Source organism: Hemiscyllium ocellatum, chromosome 18 (genome assembly GCF_020745735.1).
Source record: "Hemiscyllium ocellatum isolate sHemOce1 chromosome 18, sHemOce1.pat.X.cur, whole genome shotgun sequence".
In the NCBI taxonomy this organism is placed as follows: domain Eukaryota; kingdom Metazoa; phylum Chordata; class Chondrichthyes; order Orectolobiformes; family Hemiscylliidae; genus Hemiscyllium; species Hemiscyllium ocellatum.
The window spans coordinates 46,445,042-46,470,421 of record NC_083418.1 but is presented as its reverse complement, the minus strand read 5'-3'; the positions used below and the strand labels follow the sequence as shown (position 1 = coordinate 46,470,421).

The window sequence follows — 25,380 nt, the reverse complement described above, 5'->3', positions numbered from 1 at the left end:
CTTTGTCAACAATTTTGTATTTCTCACCTCAGCAGTAAATTTGTTTTCGTATTTGACAATCTGTACCTTTTTTTAAACTTCTTCCACACATAGGGGACATTGGGCTACAATGCTGCTGTTCTCTAATAGACAAACTATTCATATCCACTAAAATAAAACAAAAAAAATAACTGCAAGTGCTGGAGATCTAAAATAAAAACAGAAAATAGTAGACACTCTTCATCTGAAGAAAGGTCATTGGATCAAAAACTTTAACTCTGCGTTCTTTCCCCAGATATTGCCAGACCTGTTGAGTTTCACCAGCAATTTCGGGTTTTTTGTTTCGATTCATATCCACCTTCTTTTCCCAGATTCATAACTACCCTCCCTCCAGATTGCTTCCACACAATGTTTGATGTTTGTATCCTCCCCATACTGAAAGCAACCCTTGCTCCCTGTCTCCCACTGTAATTAATTTTTGTCCAGGATCTTATTACTTTCAAATTTCATACCAGTGACATTAACTTGTGCACTGCACAGGGAGGGGTCCTGATTCTTCAAACAACACAAAACTATCAGCAAAACCAAAAGCTACATCTTTTACAATAACATTTATAAGTTTCTGTCAGGTGCTACCTGATCAAATGTCACACAATTCAAGGTCACGTGATTGAAGTTCCAGGAATATATTCAACAAAAATTGGTTACCCATCTCACAGAAATTTGCTTAGTAGAGATAATTATGTATTCAAACTATGGCACAATTTACAAATCAGATTTGTTAACTGCATAATAAAAATATTGATGCTTTACTGACTATCTTAATGAAAACAAACTTATATAACTTATACATTTCAAACACATATGGAAAGCTATAACTGAAACATTGTTTTTATAAATGTTAACTGTTCTTCTCACCACAGAGGCTGAAAGATCTGCTAATTCCTGCATTTCATTTTTAAATGTTATAAGAATTAAAGATGGCACTGATGAGTGAAGATGAAAGAAGTTCCAGTTTGTCACACACCATGTGTGTGACTTCAGCTATTAATTCCGTTGCCATCATCATCGGCGGTCCCTTGCAGATAAGGATGACTCTCTCCCACTCTCAGCGGGAGTCTGTAGGTGGCTGTACAGACTGATACAGCCAACGCTGGGTCTGTTACACTTGGGGCAAGTGGTGGTCATTGGTGTGGCAGCACGCTCCTTTTGCCTGGCTCCCGCATTTCCCTGATGGTAAATCTCAAGGTACTCCACACCTTCCTGGATGCTCCACATTGGATGGTCTTAGGCCAGTGTTTCCCAGGTGCCTGTAAAAATGCCATATTTCGCCAGCAAGGCCTGGAGGCTTTCACTGAAGTGTTTCCTCTGTCCACCTGGTGCTTGTCTGCCGTTTCTAAACTGGGAGTAGAACACCTGCTTGGGGAGTCTCATGCTGGTAATGAAGACAAAGTGCCCATCCCATCGAAGCCAATCAGGGTTGGTCAGTGCCTTGACACTGGGGATGTTGGCCTGTTTGTTGACGCTGGTGTTGGTGCCTCTTTCTTCCCAGTGGATTTGCAGGATCTTGCGCAGGCAGCGCTGGTGGTGCTGTTCCAGTGCCTTGAGGTATCTGCTGTAGACAGACCATTTCTAACAGCCATATAGGAGAGTGGAAACCACCATAGCTCTGTATATCATGCTCTTGGAGTTGGATTTGATGTCCTCAAGCACCCTTTTTCTCAGGCAGCCAAAGGCTGTGCTCGCACACTGCAGTCAATGCTGGATCTTTTTTTATCGACAGCTGCTTTTGTTGACAGAACATTCCCGAGGTATTGGAAAGGTCCATGGCTGTCTGATCAGAATGGTCAAGGGGGTCGGCCATTGTTCGTTCGTCAGTCCATTCCCAGAAACAAAGGGAAAGTGGAGCAATGTGGTGGGGTCAAGGATGATACTCGGCAAGTTAGTCTTCACAGGCTACAGGTTCAGGGAAGGGAGGATTACAATTGCAGAGTGGAGTGGGAGGGGTGCAACACTATCAGCAATGAGTGGGGGGGGGAGCTAATATAGGAAAGGAGTAATTTGGCAGAGGGGTTGGTTGTTCATGGTCAGTGGCACTTTGGCCTGATGGGGTGAAGTCAGGGAATGGGGCAGGGGAGCAGTGGAATGACCATGTCTTGCATGATACCTCATGTGGGTGAAAAATGTAGGTCAGTGATGACACCCAATGCTATGCTGAGTGGGGAAGTGGGGAGATATGAAACCCATGAGATTTATGGGATGGGCTACTAGGAAAGTGATGTGGATATTCAGGTGCTCAGGAAGATGCAGGTAGAGAGTGGAAGTCCACTGGCACGGGAATACTCACCATTGTCTTCCATCAAGCTAGAAATCAAAAATGTGCAACCAAGGAGAAAATGGTAGAGACCATACTTGAGGTAAATGACTTGACCTTGTGAGGAAAGGCTCTGCACAAATCACCATTGAAGGTGCCTTTAAAGGGAAAGAATAGTGCACACAAACTCATGCTCTGTACATGACACAAACCTGTGGGTCTATATTTTTGATTCCCCCCTCTACGTGTTTCACAACCCTATCAGAGACACAGCTGATCACCTCTATGACAGCTGAACCTTTGGTGCCAGAGACTGCGATACAGTAGAGTTGCTACAGAAGGAGTATCAAAAGAGTCAGCATGAACAATGCCACATACCCACATTGATCCTCTTATTCTGCATGATATTGCAGGCTTTCAGCACAGGCCTCCATCTATGGAACCTTATTTGCCCCAGGAAGTGATGTCAGCTTGTGTAGCAATGCCCCTCCAATCAGCACAGAGTCTAACAAATATAGCTAAAACAAAGGGGTGGCATAATGGCTCAGTGGTTAGCACTGCTACCTTGCAGCGTTAGGGACCTGGGTTTGATTCCAGCCTCGCGCGACTGTCTGCGTACCATTTGCACATTCTCCCTGTGTTTGTGTGGGTTTCCTCCCACAGTCCAAAGTTGTGCGGGTCATGTGAATTGGCCATGGTAAATTGCCCATTGTGATAGGTGCATTAGTAAGGGAGTAAGTGAATGGGTCTAGGTGGGTTACTCTTCGCAAGGACTTGTTGGGCCGAAGGGCCTGTTTCCACACTGTAGGGAATTTAATCAAATAAAGTTACATAAAGATATGCAATCAATCAGTTGCAAGCTTGGTCACCTGAGCCACCAAGTAACCTCAATATGTTTTCTTCCTCCTTTTCCTCTCTCTACACCTTAGTGCACTGCCTGGTTCCACAGCTGCACACCTGCTCAGCAGAGGAGCCTTTTAGTCCTGGAGATTTGATCATGCAAGCCTGGGATCACTTGTGTTTGGATATGCCAAAGGCTTGCAAGTTGACTTTTCTCAGCTTGAACCCTGGGAGGATGCCATGACATTCATGGCCCAACAACAAACTAAGTACCACTCATCATTCCACTGCAACTCTGAGTTAATCCCCATTGTTAGTCAAATTCATTGCTCACCACTTTAACCACTGACTATGACCCTCTCTCTCCTGTGTGTTACAGGTACAGCCAACATCTTTACCACCTTAATGGAGAAACACTCAACTCCCACTGTAGCCAACTGCTAAACCCCTGAGGGTAAAAGGTCTCAGAGCAAACAATGGTACAACTGCATCCTGCAACCCTTACCAATACAAATATTGACCCTTCAGTGGGTATGTAAGGCTGAGAGGAGATGGGAGCACAATCTAATTCGGACCTCACTGAGACTCTTCTGCACTAGATACAGATGGACTTAGTCAAAAAGAATGAGATTCAGCCCAATATATTTTATTGCCTTCAAGAGATTTGTTGAGTGTAAGCACAACACAAGTAGCCTTATCTATCAGGCAAGTTGTACATCCTGAATCATTGACATCATTTTTGAATTCCCTGATTAATTTCTAGAATAATCTATTCTTTTTCATCTTATCAACATGTAAATTGGTCAAAAGTTAAGCAATTCTTGCTGATTTTAAGTTAGCTGAATGACCATACTAATCGGGCTTTATAATAGCATTTGGATACTTACATGGATTAAGAGTCAGTCACTTTTATTGCAGGATGCAGATGGACAGACAAAATTGAATTCTTACTCTAGTCACCTGACCTTTTTTCTCTGGAAATGGAGTGGAAAATAATCAGGATAACTCAGAGAACTCATGCTGTTGAAAAAGAGACTGACATTTGTTTCTCCTAAAGAGAAAAGGATACTAGTGAACTACTTGGTATTCTGTTGTTGTGCTAAGGTGGCATTAGATGTTTTCCACAGATGAAAAAAAAAGCATGTCATATTCGTAGGATTTCTTTTAAATGTGTGAGCCTATCAAAGCTGTCAATTTTACTGAAACTGCAGCTTGAAAATGAACAGTTGTTACAAAGGGATTTAACATTGCTACCCACAGGTAATTCTCAATGTTTTTGAAACCAATATTGTTCATTGATGAGATTTACACATATTTTGCACTGTGTTACACTTTTCCCATGTATTTTGGTTTCTAGTTAATATTGTATTAATTATTAAAATTATGTTGAAAATCACATACAAATTAGACCAAAATATGCAGTTGTGATACATCAATCCACTAATAGAGCTGAACAATTAAACAGTTAAAGGAACAAGAAGCTTCCATGAACACATCCTTCATCATTGATGGGAGAACCCAGTACTTTAGTACAAATGAAAGGCAGAAGCATTTGCAACAATTTTCAGCCAGCAATGTCGAGTGGCTAATCCATCCTCCCAGCCGTAAAGATGAAAATTTGTGCTCCACAACTAATCATGCCTCTAGTCCACTGTTCACGTACAGATCCAATATTGCCATCTATGAACAAAGTAGAACGTTGCCAGGTATGTACTGTCCACATAAAATGATGTGGACAAAATGATTACAATAAATTGTCATCTCATCAGTCTCCTCTCAATCATGAGAAAACAATCCTTTACAGTGCGATCAGATAGCACTTACTCATAAATAGACGGTTTATCTATATTCTTTCAGAACTCAACCAAGACTGTGCAGCTCCATACCTCATTGCAAGCTTGTTAAAGGCATGGCCAAACAGGCTGAAGCTCAAAAATACTGTGGAAGTGACGACCCTTGACATCAAAACAAGATTTGACTGTATGTGATGTCAAGGAAGCATCAAAAAGTTGAGGTCAGTACTGATGGAGTTAAAGCATCTACTGATTAGAATCATGATGGGTAAAGAGGAAGATTGTTGTGGCTGTTGGAACCCAGGACATCACTGGTACCTCTCGGAGTAACGGCCTGGGCCCAAACATGTTCAGCTGCTTCAACAATTATCTTCCTTCTTTCATAATGTCAGAAATGGGCATGCTCACACTGATGCTTGCACAGTGTTCAATACCATTCATAATCTTTAGATGTGAAGAAGAGTATGTTCACATGAGTTTGATTAGATCAGTTAACTGGACAGCTAGTTTGTGATGCAGAGTGACACAACTGCATGGCTTCAAATCCCATAGGAAATGCTGAGGTCACCATCAAAGCCCCACCTTCTCAACCTATTTCAAGGACAACAATTTCCCCTCATACATGGTCAACTATGCCCTTCAGAATATCGCCTCCACTTCCCGCATCTCTGCCCTTCAACCCCACCCCTCCAACTGTAACAAGGACAGAAACCTCCTGGTCCTCACTTTCCATCCCACCAATCTCCAGATACAGCGCATCATCATCCCCCACCATTTCCACCACCTACAGTCAGACCCTACCACCAGAGGTATATTTCCCTTCCCACCCCTCTCAGCGTTCTGCGATTTCCTTGTTAGGTACACGGCCCCACCAATCCTTCCTCTACTACTGCCACATTCTCTTGCCGCTTCAAAAGTTGTAAAACCTGTGCCCACACCTCCCCCCTCACCTTCATCCAAAGCCCCAAAGGATCTTTCCACATCTGACAGGGATGTTTCTGCACCTCCAAACACCTCATCTACTGTGTCTGTTGCTATCAATGTGTTCTCCTCAACATCGGGGAGACAGGACGCTAATTAGCGGAATATTTCAGGGAACATCTCTGGGACACACACACCAAACAACCTCACAGCCCATTTGACTGACCACTTCAAATCCCCCTCCCACTCCGCCAATGATATGCAAGTCCTGGACCTCCTCCACCGCCAAATCCTAGCCACTCGATGCCTGGAGGAAGAACATCTCATCTTCCGCCTTGGGACCCTCCAACCACTCAGCTTTAATGTTGATTTCACCAGTTTTCTTGTCTCTCCCCCCCCCCACCCCGCCTCCACCTCATCCCAGATCCAACCCTCCAACTCGGCACCACCCTCTTGAACTGTCCTACTTGTCCATTTTCCTTCACACTTATCCAATCCACCTTCCGCTCCGAGCTATCACCATCACTCTTCACCTGCATCTACCTATTGCATTCTCAGCTACATTCCTCCCAGTCCCACCCCCACCTCCTCACCCCACGCGTTTATCTCTCAGCTCTCTTCCCCCCTCCCCCAACACTCCTGATGAAGTTCTATAGACAATCAACTGTGACTGACACAGATATGTATATGTTTTGTGGTCAGTCCCTACTTGCCCGTATTAAAACAGCTCTCAACTCTGACCTGTTAAATCTTCCCAAAACTCGAATGGGACTGCGGATAGGAATTCACATGATAGCTTTCCAAAATGAGAAATTTAATCTCACAGCATGCAATAGTTTCTCCGAATTAAATTACAAATGAAAGATTGAACTATGACTATGTCTGAAGTTGACTGCCTCATCAACAAAGCAAATGAGTATGCCTTTTAAATAGGAATATGTACTATTTATTAAACTAGCAAAAAGATTCAATTCAAAGCGAAACTGCAGTGACATAAATAATGTTGAACATGATAAATGGCTTGGAAGCTTTTAATTAGTTGTCCTTAATAACAGACACTTATACAGTCAAGTGTAATGTCTTTATTAAAACTGAGCCTATATACAGGAGAATCCTGTACTACATTATTAAAATAACGAGTCAGGAGACTGATTAGTCACTTCGCTTGTACAATATATCACCTAAGTTAATCAGGAAAGCTTTTGATGATAGGGTAGAAATCTTAATTCATCTGTCTCTTTCGAAACTGAGATTCAATTCTTTTTTATAGGAGATTTCTTCTGCATAATACCTTTTACTAAATCATAATTTAGTGTGGGTGGCATGGTGGCACAGTGGTTAGTACTGCTGCCTCACAGCGCCTGAGACCCGGGTTCAATTCCCGACTCAGGCGACTGACTGTGTGGAGTTTGCACGTTCTCTGCGTGGGTGTCCTCCGGGTGCTCCAGTTTCCTCCCACAGTCACAAAAATGTGCGGGTCAGGTGAATTGGCCATGCTAAATTGCCCGTAGTGTTAGGTAAGGGGTAAATGTAGGGGTATGGGTGGGTTGTGCTTCGGCGGGTCGGTGTGGACTTGTTGGGCCGAAGGGCCTGTTTCCACACTGTAAGTAATCTAATCTAATCTAATAATTCTGCTAATAAAAACAAGCTTATGATTTCAAGGCATATAGTGCACAGAAGAAATCGCGTGTCAGTCCTGATAAGCATTCTCTTGAAATACATTGATTTCAATCAGAATTAGATAGTATTTTCTATTTCATAATGTACTACATTTGAATTCTTTGGAGGAAAAAATAAATCTGAGTACAGGCTAATGGAATGTGTGACTGTGCCTGGCAAACTACAGCAGAACTGTGAGAGACAATTGTTAAATTAAGTGACAACATTTGTTCCTTATCTCATCACATATTGGACATTCTGCCTCTCTTCTTGAGAACATGTTAAAATCATAATGATTTTGAACTAAATTACTTTGGAAATTTATTTTTTTACATGGTGATTGACAACAAGGCATTTTACCTGGCATGGAGGAAAAAGTGAGGTCTGCAGATGCTGGAGATCAGAGCTGAAAATGTGTTGCAGGTTAAAGCGCAGCAGGTCAGGCAGCATCCAAGAAACAGGAAATTCGATGTTTCGGGCATAAGCCCTTCATAAGCCCTTCACAAGCCCTTCACAAGCCATTCCTGATGAAGGGTTTATGCCCGAAACGTCGAATTTCCTGTTCCTTGGATGCTGCCTGATCTGCTGCACTTTAACCAGCAACACATTTTCAGATTTTACCTGGCATGGCAATGCTTATGTTACCACTCGTAACATAAGCAACTAGGATGTAGATAACCTGTTACTGAAGAATGTACATGTTTATTACAGCTTGCTGTTATATGCACATTTTCCAATCCCAGGCACATTAATTGCAGCACTTATATTAAGCTATTATGTTATACAAGGCAATATGCTCAACAGGATCCCTCATTAAGATGAAATCTGAGATATTTATATTGTCAGGTCATGTGATAGCATCTTGAGTACGTCTCTGAAAGATAGACTGGCATACTAACCTGAGACATAATACAACTCATTCTCCAAAGATAATAACTCATCCAAAACAGATATACATTGGTGCACGTAGATAACTATACAAACAAACAAAATAAAGTTTACAGGATTAACATTTCAAAGTTCATTATACACTTTGGAAGTTTGATAACTCATTGTATATTCATCTGGAATGGTACATTAATCAATGGTGCTCTTGGGTGACAACTTGATTGTCTTGCTGCCAGTTGCTGCCATTCAACATCGCTGCACACTCATCAAGATCAGAATGTTCTTTCTCACTCTCTTCGAGATGATTGATGTGTGGTACATTGGTTGGTTCAGCTTCTGGTCCTTTATACCATTGCACTTGATCAATAACAACTGTGTATGATCTGGGCTGATTGCATATTTAAAATGACTTTGCTTTCCAAGTATTTGAGTTTCTAACTAATAATCTCTACCATTGCTTAGTACTTGGTGGTTAACAACCTTCTCACTTATTGTGTTTCACCATCATTCTCCTCTGTCTTTGAAGATGAATGTCCTATCCCCCAGGATGACAGCTGGTTCCTGAGCAAGATTGTTCACAATTGCCTTTCAAACATAGGTTGCACTGTGGATAGTAATTCCTTCTCCATATACATTGCAAGAAAATGCATTAATCCTAATGTGAAAATTTTGCTTTTTTGTTCAAGGCAATGATCATTGATTTGATAGTACACACCATCTACTCTGTAGACCCCTCGAGCATGAATAGAGGTATGACAATGTGATTGGTGCTCCCCTCCTTAGTACATATGCTGAAGTAGTTTGCCAGTTATCAGACACTATCAATTCCAGGATATTGAATGAACAGAAATGAGCATCTATCGTGTTAGCACTAATTACATTTGTTGTGTTATAGGAAATAGGAAATTTAGTAATCTATTACATGGATGTAATCTTACCTGTCACTGTAAAAAGATCAGTTGCTACTTTTTTGTCCAAGGAGTGAGTGGCTCAGTGGTTAGCACTGCTGCCTCACAGCACTAGGGACTTGAGTTCAATTCCACCCTCGGGCAACTATCTGTGTGGAGTTTGCACATTCTCATTGTGTCTGCATGGGTTCCCTCCAGGTGCTCCAGTTTCCTCCCACAGGCCAAACATGTGCAACTTATGTGGATTGACCATGCTGAATCGCTCATAGTGTGCAGGATGGGTGGATTAGACATAGGGTTATAGGGGTGGGTTTGGGTTGGGGTACATGTCGGACGGTTGGTGTTAACTCAATGGGCTGAATGGCCTGCTTCTACACTGTAGAGATTCTTGTTCAGAATTTCAAATACAGCACGGTTGAGACAGTTAATTTTTGTTATTTTCTCATTTTGATATTGCTCGAAATATAGGGATAGGGTGGGGGTTGGGATGCTGTTTGGAAGGTGGAAGTGGACTTGACAGGACAAATGGCCTGTATCCACACTCTAGGGATTCTTATCTATGAAGAATGTAATATTGTGTGAAGATAGAGGCTTCCTCCATTGCTGGTGGTGATATGTTTCACATGCTTCAGTATTTACCAGACATTGAATATGCTGGCCAGTACAGTGACTCATGTGCTTGCTCTCTCAGGCATTTGACAGTCATGTGTCCATGATGTTACACAAATATGATACCTTCACAAGATGTTTTTGATATTGGGACTTGTTTGGCATTGAAAATGACTGGTCATGATAGACTATGCTCTGTATGACAAAACTGAATACAACTTCTCAGGTATACTTTTGGAATATTGTGTGTAATTCTGGTGTCCCTTCGGTCGGAAGGTTGTTGTGAAACTTAAAAGGGTTGAGCAAAGCTTTACAAGGGTGTTGCCAGGGTTGGAGGGTTTGAGCTATAGGGAGAGGTTGAATAGACTGTGGCTCTTTTCCCTGGAGTGGCAGAGGCCATGGGGTGACCTTGTAGAAGTTTATAAAATCATGAGGGGCATGGATAGAGTCAAGGTTTTTTTCCCTGGGGTGGGGGACTCCAGAACTAGAGGGCATGGGTTTAGGATGAGATGGGAAAACATTTCTGCAAATGTGTTGCTGGTCAAAGCACAGCAGGTTAGGCAGCATCTCAGGAATAGAGAATTCAACGTTTCGAGCATAAGCCCTTCATCAGGAATAAGAGAGAGAGAGCCAAGCAGGCTGAGATACTAGGGGGAGGGGCGATGGAGGTGGGATAGGTGGAAGGAGGTCAAGGTGAGGGTGATAGGCCGGAGTGGGGTGGGGGCGGAGAGGTCAGGAAGAGGATTGCAGGTTAGGAGGGCGGTGCTGAGTTGAGGGAACCGACTGAGAACCGACTATGGGAAAACATTTAAAAGGACTTAAGTGGCAGCATTTTTACGCAGAAGGTTGTGTGTGCATGGAATGAGCTACCAGAGGAAGTAGTGGAAGCTGGTATAATTACAACATTTAAAGGGCATCTGAATGGGTATATGAATAGAAAGGGTTTAGAGGAACTACATTAGTTTAGGATATCTGGTCGGCATAGACAAGTTGGATTAAAAGGTCTGTATCTGTGCTGTATATCTCTATGACTCTACTTCTTTGATAGGCCACCCTTGGGTTATGATTTGTTTTCCATTATTGTAATTGCTCATTTTGCCATGTGCCAATTGCAACTTTGGCTTTGTTTTCAAATTTGTCATTGACAGCATCCAAGTCAAGCGGAATATCTCAGTCTTTGTGTGATTTGCATAAGCTGCTCAACATGACAGACTTAATCATCCTCGTAACTGGCTTATATTTCACTTCAAAAATCATATCCTTACACATTGACAAGCAAATGCTGCAGAAGTAGCAGTGCACCATTTGTGGTTTGCTGCAGATCATTTCTAGTAACTTATGATCTGTTCTGAAGGTGTTTTTTTTTGCCAGATAAGTATGTACGAAACCACATAAAGTGAAATATCAGTTAATTACTCATGCTGTACATTAGTAAAGGTGAGTTGTGCAAACAATAGGGTTTTCCAATCAAAAGCAATAGTGTCTCAGAGATGTATGGCATGGATCAGACTCTTTGGTCCAACTTGTCCATGCCAACCAGTTATTCTAACCTAATCTATTCCCCTTTGCACTTGGCCCATATCCCTCTAAACTCTTCCTATTCATATACCCATCCAGAATAGAACATTTGCCTTGCAAAAACATGCACACAGGCCTTCTTGTAATGCATCCACTTCCAGAATCATATTTTCCTGGATCAGTGTATTGCAGTAAGCAAGATTTTGCTGTCAGAAGATCCTTGAGAAAATTAACAATGTATTCCTGATTGTCTTGCTTCACATAGGCAAATTCCTTTTTGAATAAATATCTCAGTTGAGAATACATAGCGAGAAGAAGTTACAAAAATCCAACGTAACAGCGCAGATACCCTTTATTCTGTAGGATCAGTATTTCTTTAACTCCTTGATCATACATGGATCAGAACAAACTCCATGCTTGGAGTAAAGAAAGAGAGGAAATCTGGTTGTTGTGTGCCTGTTACTTTGTGCTGTTAAATGTTGATGCTGCCATCAGTAAGTGAAGGTTGTGGTCATACCCCATCTTGGTTGAACCTGTGATTGTGATATCATCAGCTTTACAAACACAGCAAGGGCCGTTCTGAGTGATCCCATCCATTTGCTGTTGAAATAAACTTCGGATAACTGAAAGCCCAAATGGTAACTATAAAAAATGGTAATTACTGAAAACACTAAATCCAAATGGCATTCCAAATGTTGCAGGCTGCTGGGAATGAGGCAGACCAGTATCCATGCTTCACACTTAACTTTGAAAAGAATCTTGCTCTTGAAAATTTAACATTTAATTCTTCTAGCATTGGTATGGTGTATGGACACCTTTTAAGTCAAAGATTAAGGTGCCTTGGATCTAGATATACTCTTATAGTGCCATCCTTCATTAAGACAAATGTGATGGGTATTGCTCTTTCTGTATGGCAGTTGACCTTCCAAACTGTGCTATCTCGTTCAGCTCTATTTTAGGCTTCTCCTGGCTGTGTTCATTGTATTTCCTTGGAGGATCAAATAAATGGGCTTGTATTATTCTTAAGATGCAATACTGTATCACCATTAACATTTCTGATCAATGTGGCAAGCTTTGTCATCTACTGCATTTACCTTCTCTTTGATTGACTCTTATCCTCAATTTGTTTGCATTTGCGCACCTTACTGTATCCCTGTAACCTTGTATTTCCTATGGTTATCCACCTAGCCTGCACATCCCTGGACACTACAAATAATTTAGCAGGCCAGTCTACATAATCTGCACATCTTTGGACTGTGGGAGGAAGCAGGGGCACAGAACATTCCCTATGATGCACCACAACCAAAACTGCACTGACACATGATGCCTTTCTAAACTAAAAGCCTTTTGCCTCTTCATGGCCCATACCCCCCTAATCCCTGCCTATTCATGAGTCTGTCAAGATGCCTCTTAATTGTTGCTATTATATCTACCTCCATTAGCTCCACCAGCTCCTCTGGCAGTGCATTTCAGGCTCTTGCCACCATCTGTGTAAAAACACTTGCCTCTCACATCTCCTTTAAACTTACCCCTTTAAACTTACCCCTTAGAATTATCAAGTGTTATTGATAATTCTACCCTTGGAAAAATACTTCAATTATCCATTCTTCTTACAATTTTGTAAACTTCTTTCAGGTCACACCTCATTTTTCAATATTCAAATGAAAACAAACCAAGCTTGTCCAATCTCTCCTCATGGCTGATAACCTCCAAATCAGGCAACATCCTGGTCAGTCATTTTTGTACTCTCCCCAAAGCCTCCACATCCTTTTGGTGGTGTGGCAATATTCCAAATGTTGCCTAACTAAAGTTTTGTACAGCTGCAACATGACATGTTCACCATCCACAATGTCCCTCTCCTTCTTGAATACCGATGCAAAGTATTCATTAAGGATCTCACCCATTTACTCTGGCTGCATACATAAATTCCTTCCTTTATCCTCAAATGGACCTGGCCTTTCTCTCGCTACCTTCTTGTGTAGAAATGTTTCTTAATCTTGTTTCATGGCCCCTTTCAGCCCTTCTAATTCCTTGTTTGAGTTCTTTCCTGCTATCTTTGTTTTCTTGAAGGGCTCGGTTTCCTAAACCTTACACATGCCATCTTTTTATTTTTGACTGAGCTCTCAATTTCTCTTGTGATCTAAGGTTCCCAAATCTTGCCTTTCTTATCTTTCATTTGCACAGGAATGTGCTGGTCCTGAATTCTAATCGACTGACCTCTGATTCTCAAATGCCAGATATGGATTTATTTTTGAACAGTCACCCCCACCCACCAAACTATATTCCTCTGTTTCTGCCTAATATTGTTGGAGTTAGCCTTACCTCAGTTTAGTACTTCCACCCAAGGATAACTCATATCCTTATCCATAAGTAACTTAAAATTTACTGAATTACGGTCACTGTTCCTAAAATGCTCCTCCATAGAAACATTAAATATCTGACTGGGCTCATTCCCCCAATACCAGGTCTAGTAAGGCAGCCATGCTGAATAAAAATATTCACTCACTCTGATACTATCCTTCTGAATATTTTTATGCTTGCTAAGCACTTCTTTATCATTTTTTTAACCATATAACAATTAGAACTTTGCATAGTTCACAAAGTGTTCTCTAACCTGGAGTACAACAGATTTGGCTCAGAAAAGATTAACACTGAAGAGTACATTAAGCTTCATTCTATATGATGTCACAACAACTTGGAAGGTTAGAAAAGCTCTGGTTCTGAAAGGAAACAACTAGATCTATCCATAATCTTAATATAGCAATATTTATCAAACCAAAGTACTTGTACTTAGTGCACTTAATTGCATGATACGTGTGTGTCAGACAATAGTCTCTTATCTTTAGATTACTCTGTGTTTTATCCTCCATCACAGTGCACAAAACAAATTCTACAGATTCTAACCTAAGAAAGAGATAGTGGCAGTAGCCACTGCTAAATGATAACCAACAGTCTGCCAAGTTCATACAAAATGATTTCAGTAGTGGGCATTGTTTCATTTTACAGCATAACCGAAGTTTGATATCAGTTTAACTGGTCTTCTCTAACTATAGTCTTAGAAATTAACTTTAATGCTTGATTTACAGTCTAATTAATGTTTCTTGCTACTGTGAGCAGTTTGAAAGTGTCTACCTCTAGATCTTTTGCTTGTCAAACCTTTGTAGACTATTATTCAAGAGATACATGACCTCTCTATATTTCTTACCGAAATGGGCCGCTTCACAATTTACTACATTTTAATTAATTTGTCAATGACATATTCTGTGATTCAGGACTCAAGTATGAAGGACTAGCAATAATACTGATGAGGCCAGAGAGAACATCTAAACTACGATTGGCTCTATCCTTTCCAACAAATTCTCAATTAAATTCTCTTACGAACACAACTCTGGAAGGATAATCATTTGTGACTACTGGCAAGAGTAGTTCCTTTTACTGGAAATAATGCACATTACAAAGTAATCATTGATAATCAAGAAGTGCTCACAAATGTGATTTCCAAGAACAAGCACAGAGCTGATTCGTGCTGTCCATTGCACCAGACAAATTGCCTCCAGTCTGGTGTTTACAATCCATTATGTCTTATTGATTAAAACTGATTAATAGGGAAGACCCTTTATTTTGCCAGGTCATTAGGTAGTCTAATACAAGTGACATGAGTGCCCTCCAATTGCATTATTTCCCCAAAGGATCTTTAACTACACTGAAATAAGTTGAAAACATGTAAAGTACAGAACATAACTAGGCACTGCCAGTTTTTCCAAAATTCCTTAGGCTTTTGAAAATGAAGAAATGTAACATTGCTATTCAACGAAGGAGGATGAGAGAAAACAGAAATCCACAAGCCACTTAGCCTGATGTCAGGGAATCTTAACAACCCACTTAGAAAATCATAATATGATCAAAAGGAATCAATATAGTTTTAGGAAAGGTGAAACCACATTTGACAAATTTATTAATTATTTTTGATCAGGTAACTACTAATGTGGGTGTGGTGCTGCAAAAGCACAGCAGGTCAGGCAGCTTCTGAGGAGCAGGAGAATCGATGTTTCGGGCAAAAGTCTTTCATGAGGAATGAAGGGCTTTTGCTTGAAATGTCGATTCTCCTGCTTCTCGGATGCTGCCTGACCTGCTGTGCTTTTCCAGCACCATGCTCTCGACTCTAATCTCCAGCATCTGCTCTCCTTATTTTCGCCTAATTAACAATGTGCTCCAGTTAAAGAATTCAACTCAATGATATTTTAAAATAATAGCTACAACTAGATATGAACTAATGCTGGAGATTGTCCTCTGCTTTCAAAACCAACAGTAACTTGCTCCTTTGAACCTACCACTAACCTCTCTAACCTTACAAATTCCTGGTCCATTCCCTCTCCACAAAAAAAAAGCAGTTATTTCCGAAAGCCGTGCCCATTGTTTTTGCAATGCCTATTTGAAAGCCTCTAATCCAATATTTATGTCTTCCATAGCACTTCTCAGTCAGATACGAATGTGTTATTTACATTTTGGAAGTGTAGGTGTATTAGTCAAACCTGTATCAATGTGAGCATAAGGATTGCTTTCCATAGATTTTGGGGCCATTTATTTGTATTTAAGCATCTCACTCAATTTGTGCATGATGTAAATGTAATTTTTGCAATATTGATAGAATTGATGATCTTTCTATTTCTGCATATTATTTCGTTTGTGCACGAATTAGTCACTTAGCTGCACTATCTTTCTGTCTCTTAAAGAGATATAAGAATACGATGGTCACAACATATATTGTCAAGCAAGTGACTTATCAGCTTTAGAATGAATTATTAGGCTTGGTTTACACAGTCATTCTGGATCCATTAGCTCCTAGCCACATAGGGCAAACTGTTCAACCAAATTTAGCGAATCACGTTTGTATTATTAAATACAAACATGTAATAGATAATGTCATTTACTATTTGATCTCAATGCTCCTCTTCACATAGTACATGCATGTATACTTTCTATCATTTTGCATTTATTTGTAGCCTAGCAAGATAGAAAGTAGAGTATATATGTGCTTTTTGATTATTTTCTGTACTTCAGTTTCTTAGTCATTGCTAATCTGCTGACTTGCTATAGAACATAAGAGTAAGTGCCTCACTTCAGTACCTATTTGAGAGGGGAGAGGTCATCTTGGTAGCTTGACTAATTAGAATGACTACTTCAGCTCAGCAGAAGAAAGAACCCCTTACAATAAGAGGTAACTGCAAATAGGCAGTGGTAAAAAAATTAGTGTAACAATAGTTATTACTAGACTAATAATCCAGAAGCGCAGGCTAATTATCTGGAGTCAAAGGATCAATCTTAGCAGGGTAGCTGGTGCAATTTAAATTTAACAAATAAATCTAGAACATAAAGTTGGTATCAGTAATGGTGAAATGAACCACCATCTTTTATCATAAAAACCCATTTCGTCCATTCATGTCCTTTCAGATGAAAATCTGCTATCCTTGCCTCGTCTGGCCTCCATGTGACTTCAGACCCACATCAGTGTGGTTGATTCTTAGCTGCCTTCAGAAACGGCCTGGCATGTTACTCAGTTCAAGAATAATTTAGGGTAGGTAACAAGCACTGGCCTTGACAGTGAAACTTATGTCCCACAAAAAAAATTAAAGCACATTTCATTCAATTTTACAGGCTGTCTATATGTTCTGTAGTGAGATATCTGGTTCAAAACCAATGCAAAAGAAATGCACATGAAAAACTAAAATTTCTTCCTTAAAAATGATGAATCATAGCTCAAAAATATTACATTAGACGTAGGAGCATTCTCGGAGCACAACAAATGAAGCCATTCCAAACAGTCCAGATGTCTTATTTTATTGTGTGCCTTTGTAAGTGTCAAGGTACATTGATAGAATTTCCTTCAATCTCATGTCTACATTCCAGCATCATGAACATCTCAGTGTGAGGTCAAGACTAGTTGAAAATGAGGTTGCTGCAATCAATACTGAACATTTCTAACAGCCATCAGAAAGCAAGACTGCACTTAGCTATACTTTTTGAAAGCAATTGCAGACAGCAACTGGGAGGCCAGATATCTATGTAGATCTGTCATAACAAACAGTTCCTTCAATTTTTTTGTTCCATTTCTGAAAATAAAAGTCAAATTAACCCCTCCCTACAATATCAATAAATGAGCTATGACTCATACGAATACCATTTTAATTGTAGGGTTCAGGAAACATGTACGACTGAACCTGTGGGCTCTATATTGTCTGGTGATAGCTCTATCTTTTATATTTAATAAGAGCCATAATTGGATTCTGTTCCAGGTTTAATAGAATCTTAAAGAGTTGCAGTCAATCTAAATGTGACCACCACCTTCTTGCATGCAGTACCTCTCCTTATTAAAGGAAACATATGAACATATGAATAAATAAACACATTAATTAGGAGCAGGATTAAGCCTTTTGACCTCTTTAACTTGCTCCACTGTTAAATAAAATGATGGTTTATCTGTTTGTGGTAATATTTGCCTGTCTCTAATTCTACCTGAAAAGCATTCAATGATCTTATTTGCACCTGGGGAAGAGAGCTGGAAACAATTCCTCCTCATCACCATCTTATTTTAAGTTGTGTCCTAGTTTCTCTGACAAGGTGAAACATCCTTTCACGTATCCACTTTGTCAAGTCCACTCCTGCCACATCCAATCATAAACGGTGGTGGACAATTATAAAACTCACTGGAGGAGGGTACCCCTATAAATTTCCCAGCTTCAGTGGTGGAAGAAACCCACATATCAGTACAAAAGTAAGGCTGAAGAATTGGTAACAATCTTCAGCCAGCAGTCCCAAGCGGATAATCTATTTTGTTTCTTCTAGTGGTCCCCAGCATCACCAATCTTCAGCCAATTTGCTTTACTGTACATGATATCAAGAAACAGTTGGAGGCACTGGATACTGCAAAGGCTATGATCCCGGCAACATTCTGGCCATAGTACTGAAGACTTGTGATCCAGAACTTGCCACAACCCTGTTCCAATCTATAGTTACAACATCAGTAACTACCCACTAATGTCGAAAATTGCCCAGGCATGTCATGTACACAGAAGCAGGACAAATCCAACCCAACCACTTACTGCCCAATAGCCTGTTCTCAATCATCAGGCGTGTCATCTACAGTACTATCAAGCAGCACCTGCCCAGCAATAACCTGCTCAGTGACAACCAATTTGGGTTCTGCCAGGACCGTTCAATTCCTGACCTCATTCCAGCTTTAGTTCAAACATAGACACAAGAGCTGAATTACAAAGGAGATGTGAGAAACATCCCTTGCCATAAATCGGACATTCAACTGGCTAAGCCCTACCAAAACTGAAGTCAATGGGAATCAGGGAGCAAACTCTCCAATGATTGGAGTCAAACCTGATACATAGGAAGTTAGTAGTGGTTGTCGAACATGAGTCATCTCAGGTCCAGACATCTCAGTAGGAATTCCTCAGGTTAGTGTCCAAGGCCCAACCATCTACAACTGCTTCAATGACCTTTTCTCCAACATAAGGTAAGAAGTGGGGAAGTTTGCCAATGATTACAATGTTCACCACCATTCATGACTTGTCAGATACTGAAGCAGTTCATATTCAAATGCAACAAGACCTGGACAATACACAGGCTTTACCTGAAAAGTGGCAAATAACATCAATGCCACACAAACATCAGGCTATGACAATATCCTATAAGAGATAAATCTAACCACGTCCCCTCACTATTCAATGTCTATTACTGAATCCCCCACTATCAACATCCCAGGGATTACCATTGACCAGAAACTCAACTGGACTCACCATATAAATACAATGGCTACAAGAGCAGACCAGAGGTGTGGAATAATCCTGACTCCCCAAAGCCTGTCCACCATCTACAAGGCAGAAGTCAGGAGTGTGATAGAATACTCTCCACATATCTGGATGCATGCATCACCAACAACACTCAAGAAGCTTGACACCATCGGGAAAAGCAGCCCACTTTATTGGCACCATATATCCACAAGCATCCACTCCCACCACCACTGGCTGTCAGCAGAAGAAAAGTATACTATCTACAAGCTGCACTGCAAAAAATAGCCAAAGATCTTCAGAAAACACCTTCTAAATCCACGACCATTGCCATCTAGAAGGACAAGAGAAACAGACATATGGCTACACCACCACATCTACAAGTTTCCCTCTAAGCCACACAACATCTTGATTTGGAAATATATCACAATTCCTTCAGTGCCACTGGGTCATAATCCTGAGACTCCTTCCCTAATAGCACTGCAAGTCTTTCTACAGCACATGGACTGCAACGATTCAAGGCAGCAACTCCACCTTCTCAAGGGCGGCTAGGAACAGGCCATAAATGGTGACAGCCAGTGATGCCCACATCCCACAAGAGAATAAAAATAAACTCTCATGATTTTGGAAGTTTCTCAGATCTCCGCTTAGCATTCATCCCTTTATGGAGGACAGTCCCAAGTTGCAATCATCTTGGTAAATAGCTTCTCTCCAATATATTCACATTCTTATTCTCATGTGTGGACCAGATGTTTACACAATACTCCAGCTGGATCTAACAGTTGTCTAACAAGCCTACCCTCCTGGCATATGTACTGTATGCCCCTATTAATAAAGCCCAGGATACTACATATTTTATTAACTGATCTCTCCACTTGTCGTCTCACCTTAGGTAGTGTGCTCTCTATTTTATGTTGTCTGTCCATATTCCTCTAAATTGAATTTCATCTGTCCACTGTCCTTTAGGAGTTCTACACTCAGTTTGCAATGCTTCCAAGTTTCATCTCATCTGCAACTTTTGAAATTGCTCCTTGCACACCAAGATCAAACCATGACTATACCTCATGAAAACCAAGTGTCCCAATACAAATCCTGAGTAACCCTATTACAAATCCCTCTTCAGCCTGAAAACTATCCATTAACCATTATTCTGTGTCCTGTTACTCAGCCAGCTTTGTATCCATGTTACTACAGCCACGAGTTCTCACTTCCCTCACATGTTTGTTGCGTGGCAATACACTGAAGTGCTTTTTGAAACTCCATGTCCACCACATCAACCTTAATCGACCATTTTTGTTATCTCTTCAAACAATTACAGCAAGTTAATCCAAAAAGATTTCCTCTTTAGAAATCCAAACTGGTTCTTGTTAAATAGCATTACTTTTCTTGTGTGACTTCTAATTCTATTTGGAACATTTTTTTGGAGAATTCTAACATGCGTCTCCAACAAAGATAAACTGAATACTAATTGCTGGACTTATCCTTAAAACCTTTTGCAAACAAGAACACAATATATGCATCTCCTATGTCGAGGAAAGATCGAAAGATTGTGGCCTGTGCCCCTATAATTTCCACTGGCACTTCCTTCAATATTCTTGGTTGCATCTCACCTGGTCCAAATGCCTTGTAAAATTTAAGTATCAATAGCCCAACTAACATTTCATCCTGATCAATGTCAAATCCTTCTAGTGACAGGGCTTCCTCCTCTGTCACCATGGCCTGGGTAGCTTCTACCTCCTTAGTAAAGTCAGATGCAAAGTATTCATTTACTGTCTCTTGCTTACATGCGTAAGTTGGATTTTATGGTCTCTACTCGGCTCCCACTTCCTTTTGCCATTTATGTGCTTATAGAAGACTGTGGGATTCTCTTTACATTGGACACACGTGTTTTCTCAGAAGCTGTGTTGCTTCTCTATGATACTTTTTTCACCTCCCCTCTGAAACTTAGTATTCCTCTTGGTTCTCAGTTGTGTTTTTTACCTAACATCTGTTATGACACACCTTTTCTTCTTTCTATTAACATCTATATCTGTTTTCACCCAGGAATTTAGTTGGTCTCCCTTTCTCTTGTGGAAATATAGCCAAATAATCTCCTCCTTGAAGGCAGCCCTTTGTCCAACTACAGTTTTTCCCCACCAATCTTTTGTTCCATTCTATCTGGTCCAGCTCGGTTTGTGACCCATGAAAGTCAGCCCTTCTCCAGTTATCATTCTTATCCTGGATTGCCTATTAACCTTTCTTATCATTGTCCTAAATTTTATGATCATTGCTATATCATTTTCACAGCATGTTTTCCTGCCTATATTCACGCATCACCAATGTGTCACCATCACTTTGATCCCCACATCTAAGTAGTTGATATGAAGTGTAACATATTAAAGGCCCTGCTGAGATGCCTGTAGGATCCCACTCATCTCATCCTGCCTATCTGAAACAGGCATATTTAAGTCAACTCCATTTTCCACCAGCCAGCCAATCTTCTACCTATGGTAGTTTCTGTTTTTGACAATGACTATTTCTGTGGAATCTTTTCAAGTGCTAAGTGCATTATTTTAACAGGCTCCTTCTTATCTAGACCACATGCTACTCCTTCAAAGATTCCTAATTAATTTATTCTTTTAATAAAACCATGCTGACTCTTCTTCATTAGATTGAGGATTGCCAAGTGTTCAGTTCTAATCTCCTCAATGATCAATTCCTATGATAGACATCAAGCTGATTCACCAATAATTTCCTTTTTTCTACCTTGCTCTCTTGTTTGCTAGAGTGATTATATTTGCTCTTTTTCCAGTCTAATGGAATCTTTCCAGAATCTAATGAATTTTGGAAAATTAGCACCAATGCATTTATTACTTCATTAGTCACCTCTTTTAAGACTCTAGGATGAAGCCCATCAGGACATGAAGACTTATGTACCCACAACTTTGGTCAGTACTGCTTCCCTTGTTATTACAGTTTCAACAGGTTTATCTCTTCTTTTACCCTCTAGATATACAGGTATCACTGGAAAATTTTGTATCTTCTATAGAGTGGACAGAAGCAAATTATTTACTTAATATTCTTTTGTACCTACTACTAATTCTCCATTAACATGCTCTACAGGACCAAAATCTTTCCTCTTGAAATACCTACAGTTACCCTTGCTATCTGTTTGTGCATACCCGGAGGTCACCAAAGTTTCTAGAGAATTGATCTAATTGCATAAATCAGACTCCCTTCCAGTGTGGGTGCTGCTGAGAGACCAATGGCAGGAATATAAGTGGCACCAATGGAGATGCCATTACAGCAAGAGCAACAACACTGGCAATGTGCATGTCCATGAACTTATTCTCACGCTCTCAATAATTAGATCTCACTAACCTTTTAGTCATTCTCAGCTGTTCTTTGTATTCTGATCAAACATCTGACTTGCCACTCTTCATGGTACATTTAAGTGCTTTGGTTTGTCCTTGCATTTCATGCTTTCCTTAACTTCTCCAGTTAACCACAGATGGTGAATCCTCCCCTTGCAATTTCTCTTTATAGTACAAAAGTATTTATTCTGATCATCTGAAAAGTGCCTTCAAATTTCTAACACGGCTTCTCTACTATTCCATCTATCAGCATATTAGTCTAATTCATTTTGGCTGTCTCAGCTTTCATATAGATGCCATTTATTAATTTTAAAATATCAGGCTTAAACCCATTGTTTTTCCTTCCAAGCTGCATGTAAAATTCATATTATAATCAATGTTGCCCACAGCTGCCTTTACACAACCCGTTGAGTCATGATCTTAATATCAGTCTTAATTCTGTTTGGAACTTTGAAAATTCCATGAGTTTATGTGGACCCAACCTACCCGGGCGTCACCAAAGTTTCTAGAGAATTGATCTAATTGCATAAATCAGACTCCCTTCCAGTGTGGGTGCTGCTGAGAGACCAATGGCAGGAATATAAGTGGCACCAATGGAGATGCCATTACAGCAAGAGCAACAACACTAGCAATGTGCATGTCCATGAAGTGGGAACAATGAATTGCCCTCATCTTGAGGAGAAATTATTATAATAGTTTGCTACTTAGCAAAAGCACCTACATGATGGGCTGAAATCTTCTGAAACCATGGAAAAAGTGCAAGAGGCAGGGTCAGAGCAAAACTTCAAAATATTGTGCGAACTAACTACTCAACAGTCCTGCCTCAGACCGATCATGCGAGAGATGGTGACAATACAATACAGATTACCTACCAGGCCTTGGTGCATATCCAATTAGGCCCATTAATGCGTTGACAGGAGACATTTTTGGCAGGGAGCATTTAACAAGACTTGGTTGCCCAATGGTAAACAATAACTCCTTTCACTCATCTTTACCCAAACTCAGATATAGCACCACTTGACACATTATGGAACATAGGCACCATCAAAAAAATTGGAAAATAATTCCATAGCGGAGGCTAATTTCTCCATTAGGTGCCCTAATTGCCTAGTCATCACTGTCGAAAAGTGTGGCACTGAAAAAGCACAGCATTTCAGGCAGCATCCAAGGAGCAGGACAGTCAACATTTTGGGCATAAGCCCTTCATCAAGAATGACCAGCACCACACTTTGATCTCCAGTATCTGCAGTCCTCACTTTCCCCTAGTCACCACTGTTGTGGAGGCAGTCATAACTATTAGAAGCCCGCCTCCAGGAAAGGCACATGGAGGCAGAACCTCATCATAGAGCCAACCCAACATTAGTCATTTTCCACACTTTCTCCCGGCCTCCAAAGTCACCTTGACAGAGCTGGGAAAATTCAGCAAATAGTTTTTTCACATGTCCAATGAAAACAATTGTAGAAGGTCCTTTCTTACCTTGGCAATGATGTGACACAAGTGAGCACCTTCCTGTGTCAAGCTAATGAGGCTACTGACAGCTGTCTCAATATTATATATGCTGGTTGCTGAATCTAATTGCATCACCAGATCCTGTAAAACAAGAGATATATGCGAATAAATATCACTTGTCTAAGTAATGATGTAATATCAACATGCAACTTTGATCTGTGTATAAATTCCAAAAGAAGACAACATTAATTCTGTTTAATTGCTGTGTTGACACCTAGAAAAGACCACATTAAGCAGAGTGATATTTATTTCCCGTAAGGAAACAAATACTTGGTAACATTACTGATGCTTTAGTAATTGACTGCTTTCATGACCATATTTTCACAATATTGTTACACAACAATGTAATAAACAAGATCAAAATTCAAATTCATTAAAAGAAACATTAATAAGTGCTTTATTAAATTCTGGATCAGTCTCATTAATAGCAGTAAAGAGAGAATAAATGAGGATGCATAGAACACTGTCAGATTTTCTTTTTCTAAAACCAAATACCCGTAAATTGACCTTAAAATCTGTGATAAAAAGGTTTACATGTATGTAACAATGGTGTTTATAGTGATCAGGACACCATGAGAAGACCCTGAAATGAATTGAACTCAAATCATTTCCTATTATAATCATTAGAAGAGAACTGCTTTAAAAGAATGGTGAGACACTTTACTTCAATAGGGAAATAAACATAATGATGTAGTTTGTTAATCAATACATTACATTTTACCAATGTTATTGGGGAGGGTTTAAAGTAAATTTGCAGAGCGTGAAAACTAGGAGAAAGTATCAAAGAAGATTCAAAGTGCACAAAATACCAAGAGAAACAGTTAGCACTACAGAAAAGAATAGCAAATTAATAGGTGGAGTCAAATTAAGAAAATATTAAACATCTAAATCAGTCAAACTATATTCCATAAAAATGGAAAGGAAGGGCAATTAAATGACAGAGCATGAAAAAACAGATAGAGATAAGACAATTTATAACAAATGTAATAATAACAGGATTGGGTAGAAATTCAGAACTAGGCTGAATAAAGAAGGTTCCGAAGCGAGGTGTAAAAGCAAATAAAGGGAAAGAGTGATCATGGAAAGAAACTGGCAGCTAACATAACATTCCCTTTTATGCCTTCTATCAGCACTTAAATAGTAAAAAGATGTAAAAAGAGAAGGCTCTGATTAAGGACCAAAAAGGGGATTTACAAATAGAAACAAATGGGCTGTGGGTGAGTCATTAAACGAATACTTTGCATGTGACTTTACAAAGGAAGCAGCTGTACATAATGACAAAGAAGGAAATT

At 40.1% G+C, this 25,380-nt stretch overlaps 1 protein-coding gene across 1 annotated transcript in view; it reads right to left on the bottom strand.

Annotated features, from left to right (window-relative positions):
* Positions 1-25,380, bottom strand: part of LOC132824211 (protein inscuteable homolog) — a 287,434-nt gene that overhangs the window by 143,356 nt on the left and 118,698 nt on the right. The window contains exon 5 of the mRNA XM_060838515.1: positions 24,056-24,169. Coding sequence (XP_060694498.1) covers positions 24,056-24,169 — 114 coding nt within the window. The remainder of the gene's footprint in view (positions 1-24,055; positions 24,170-25,380) is intronic.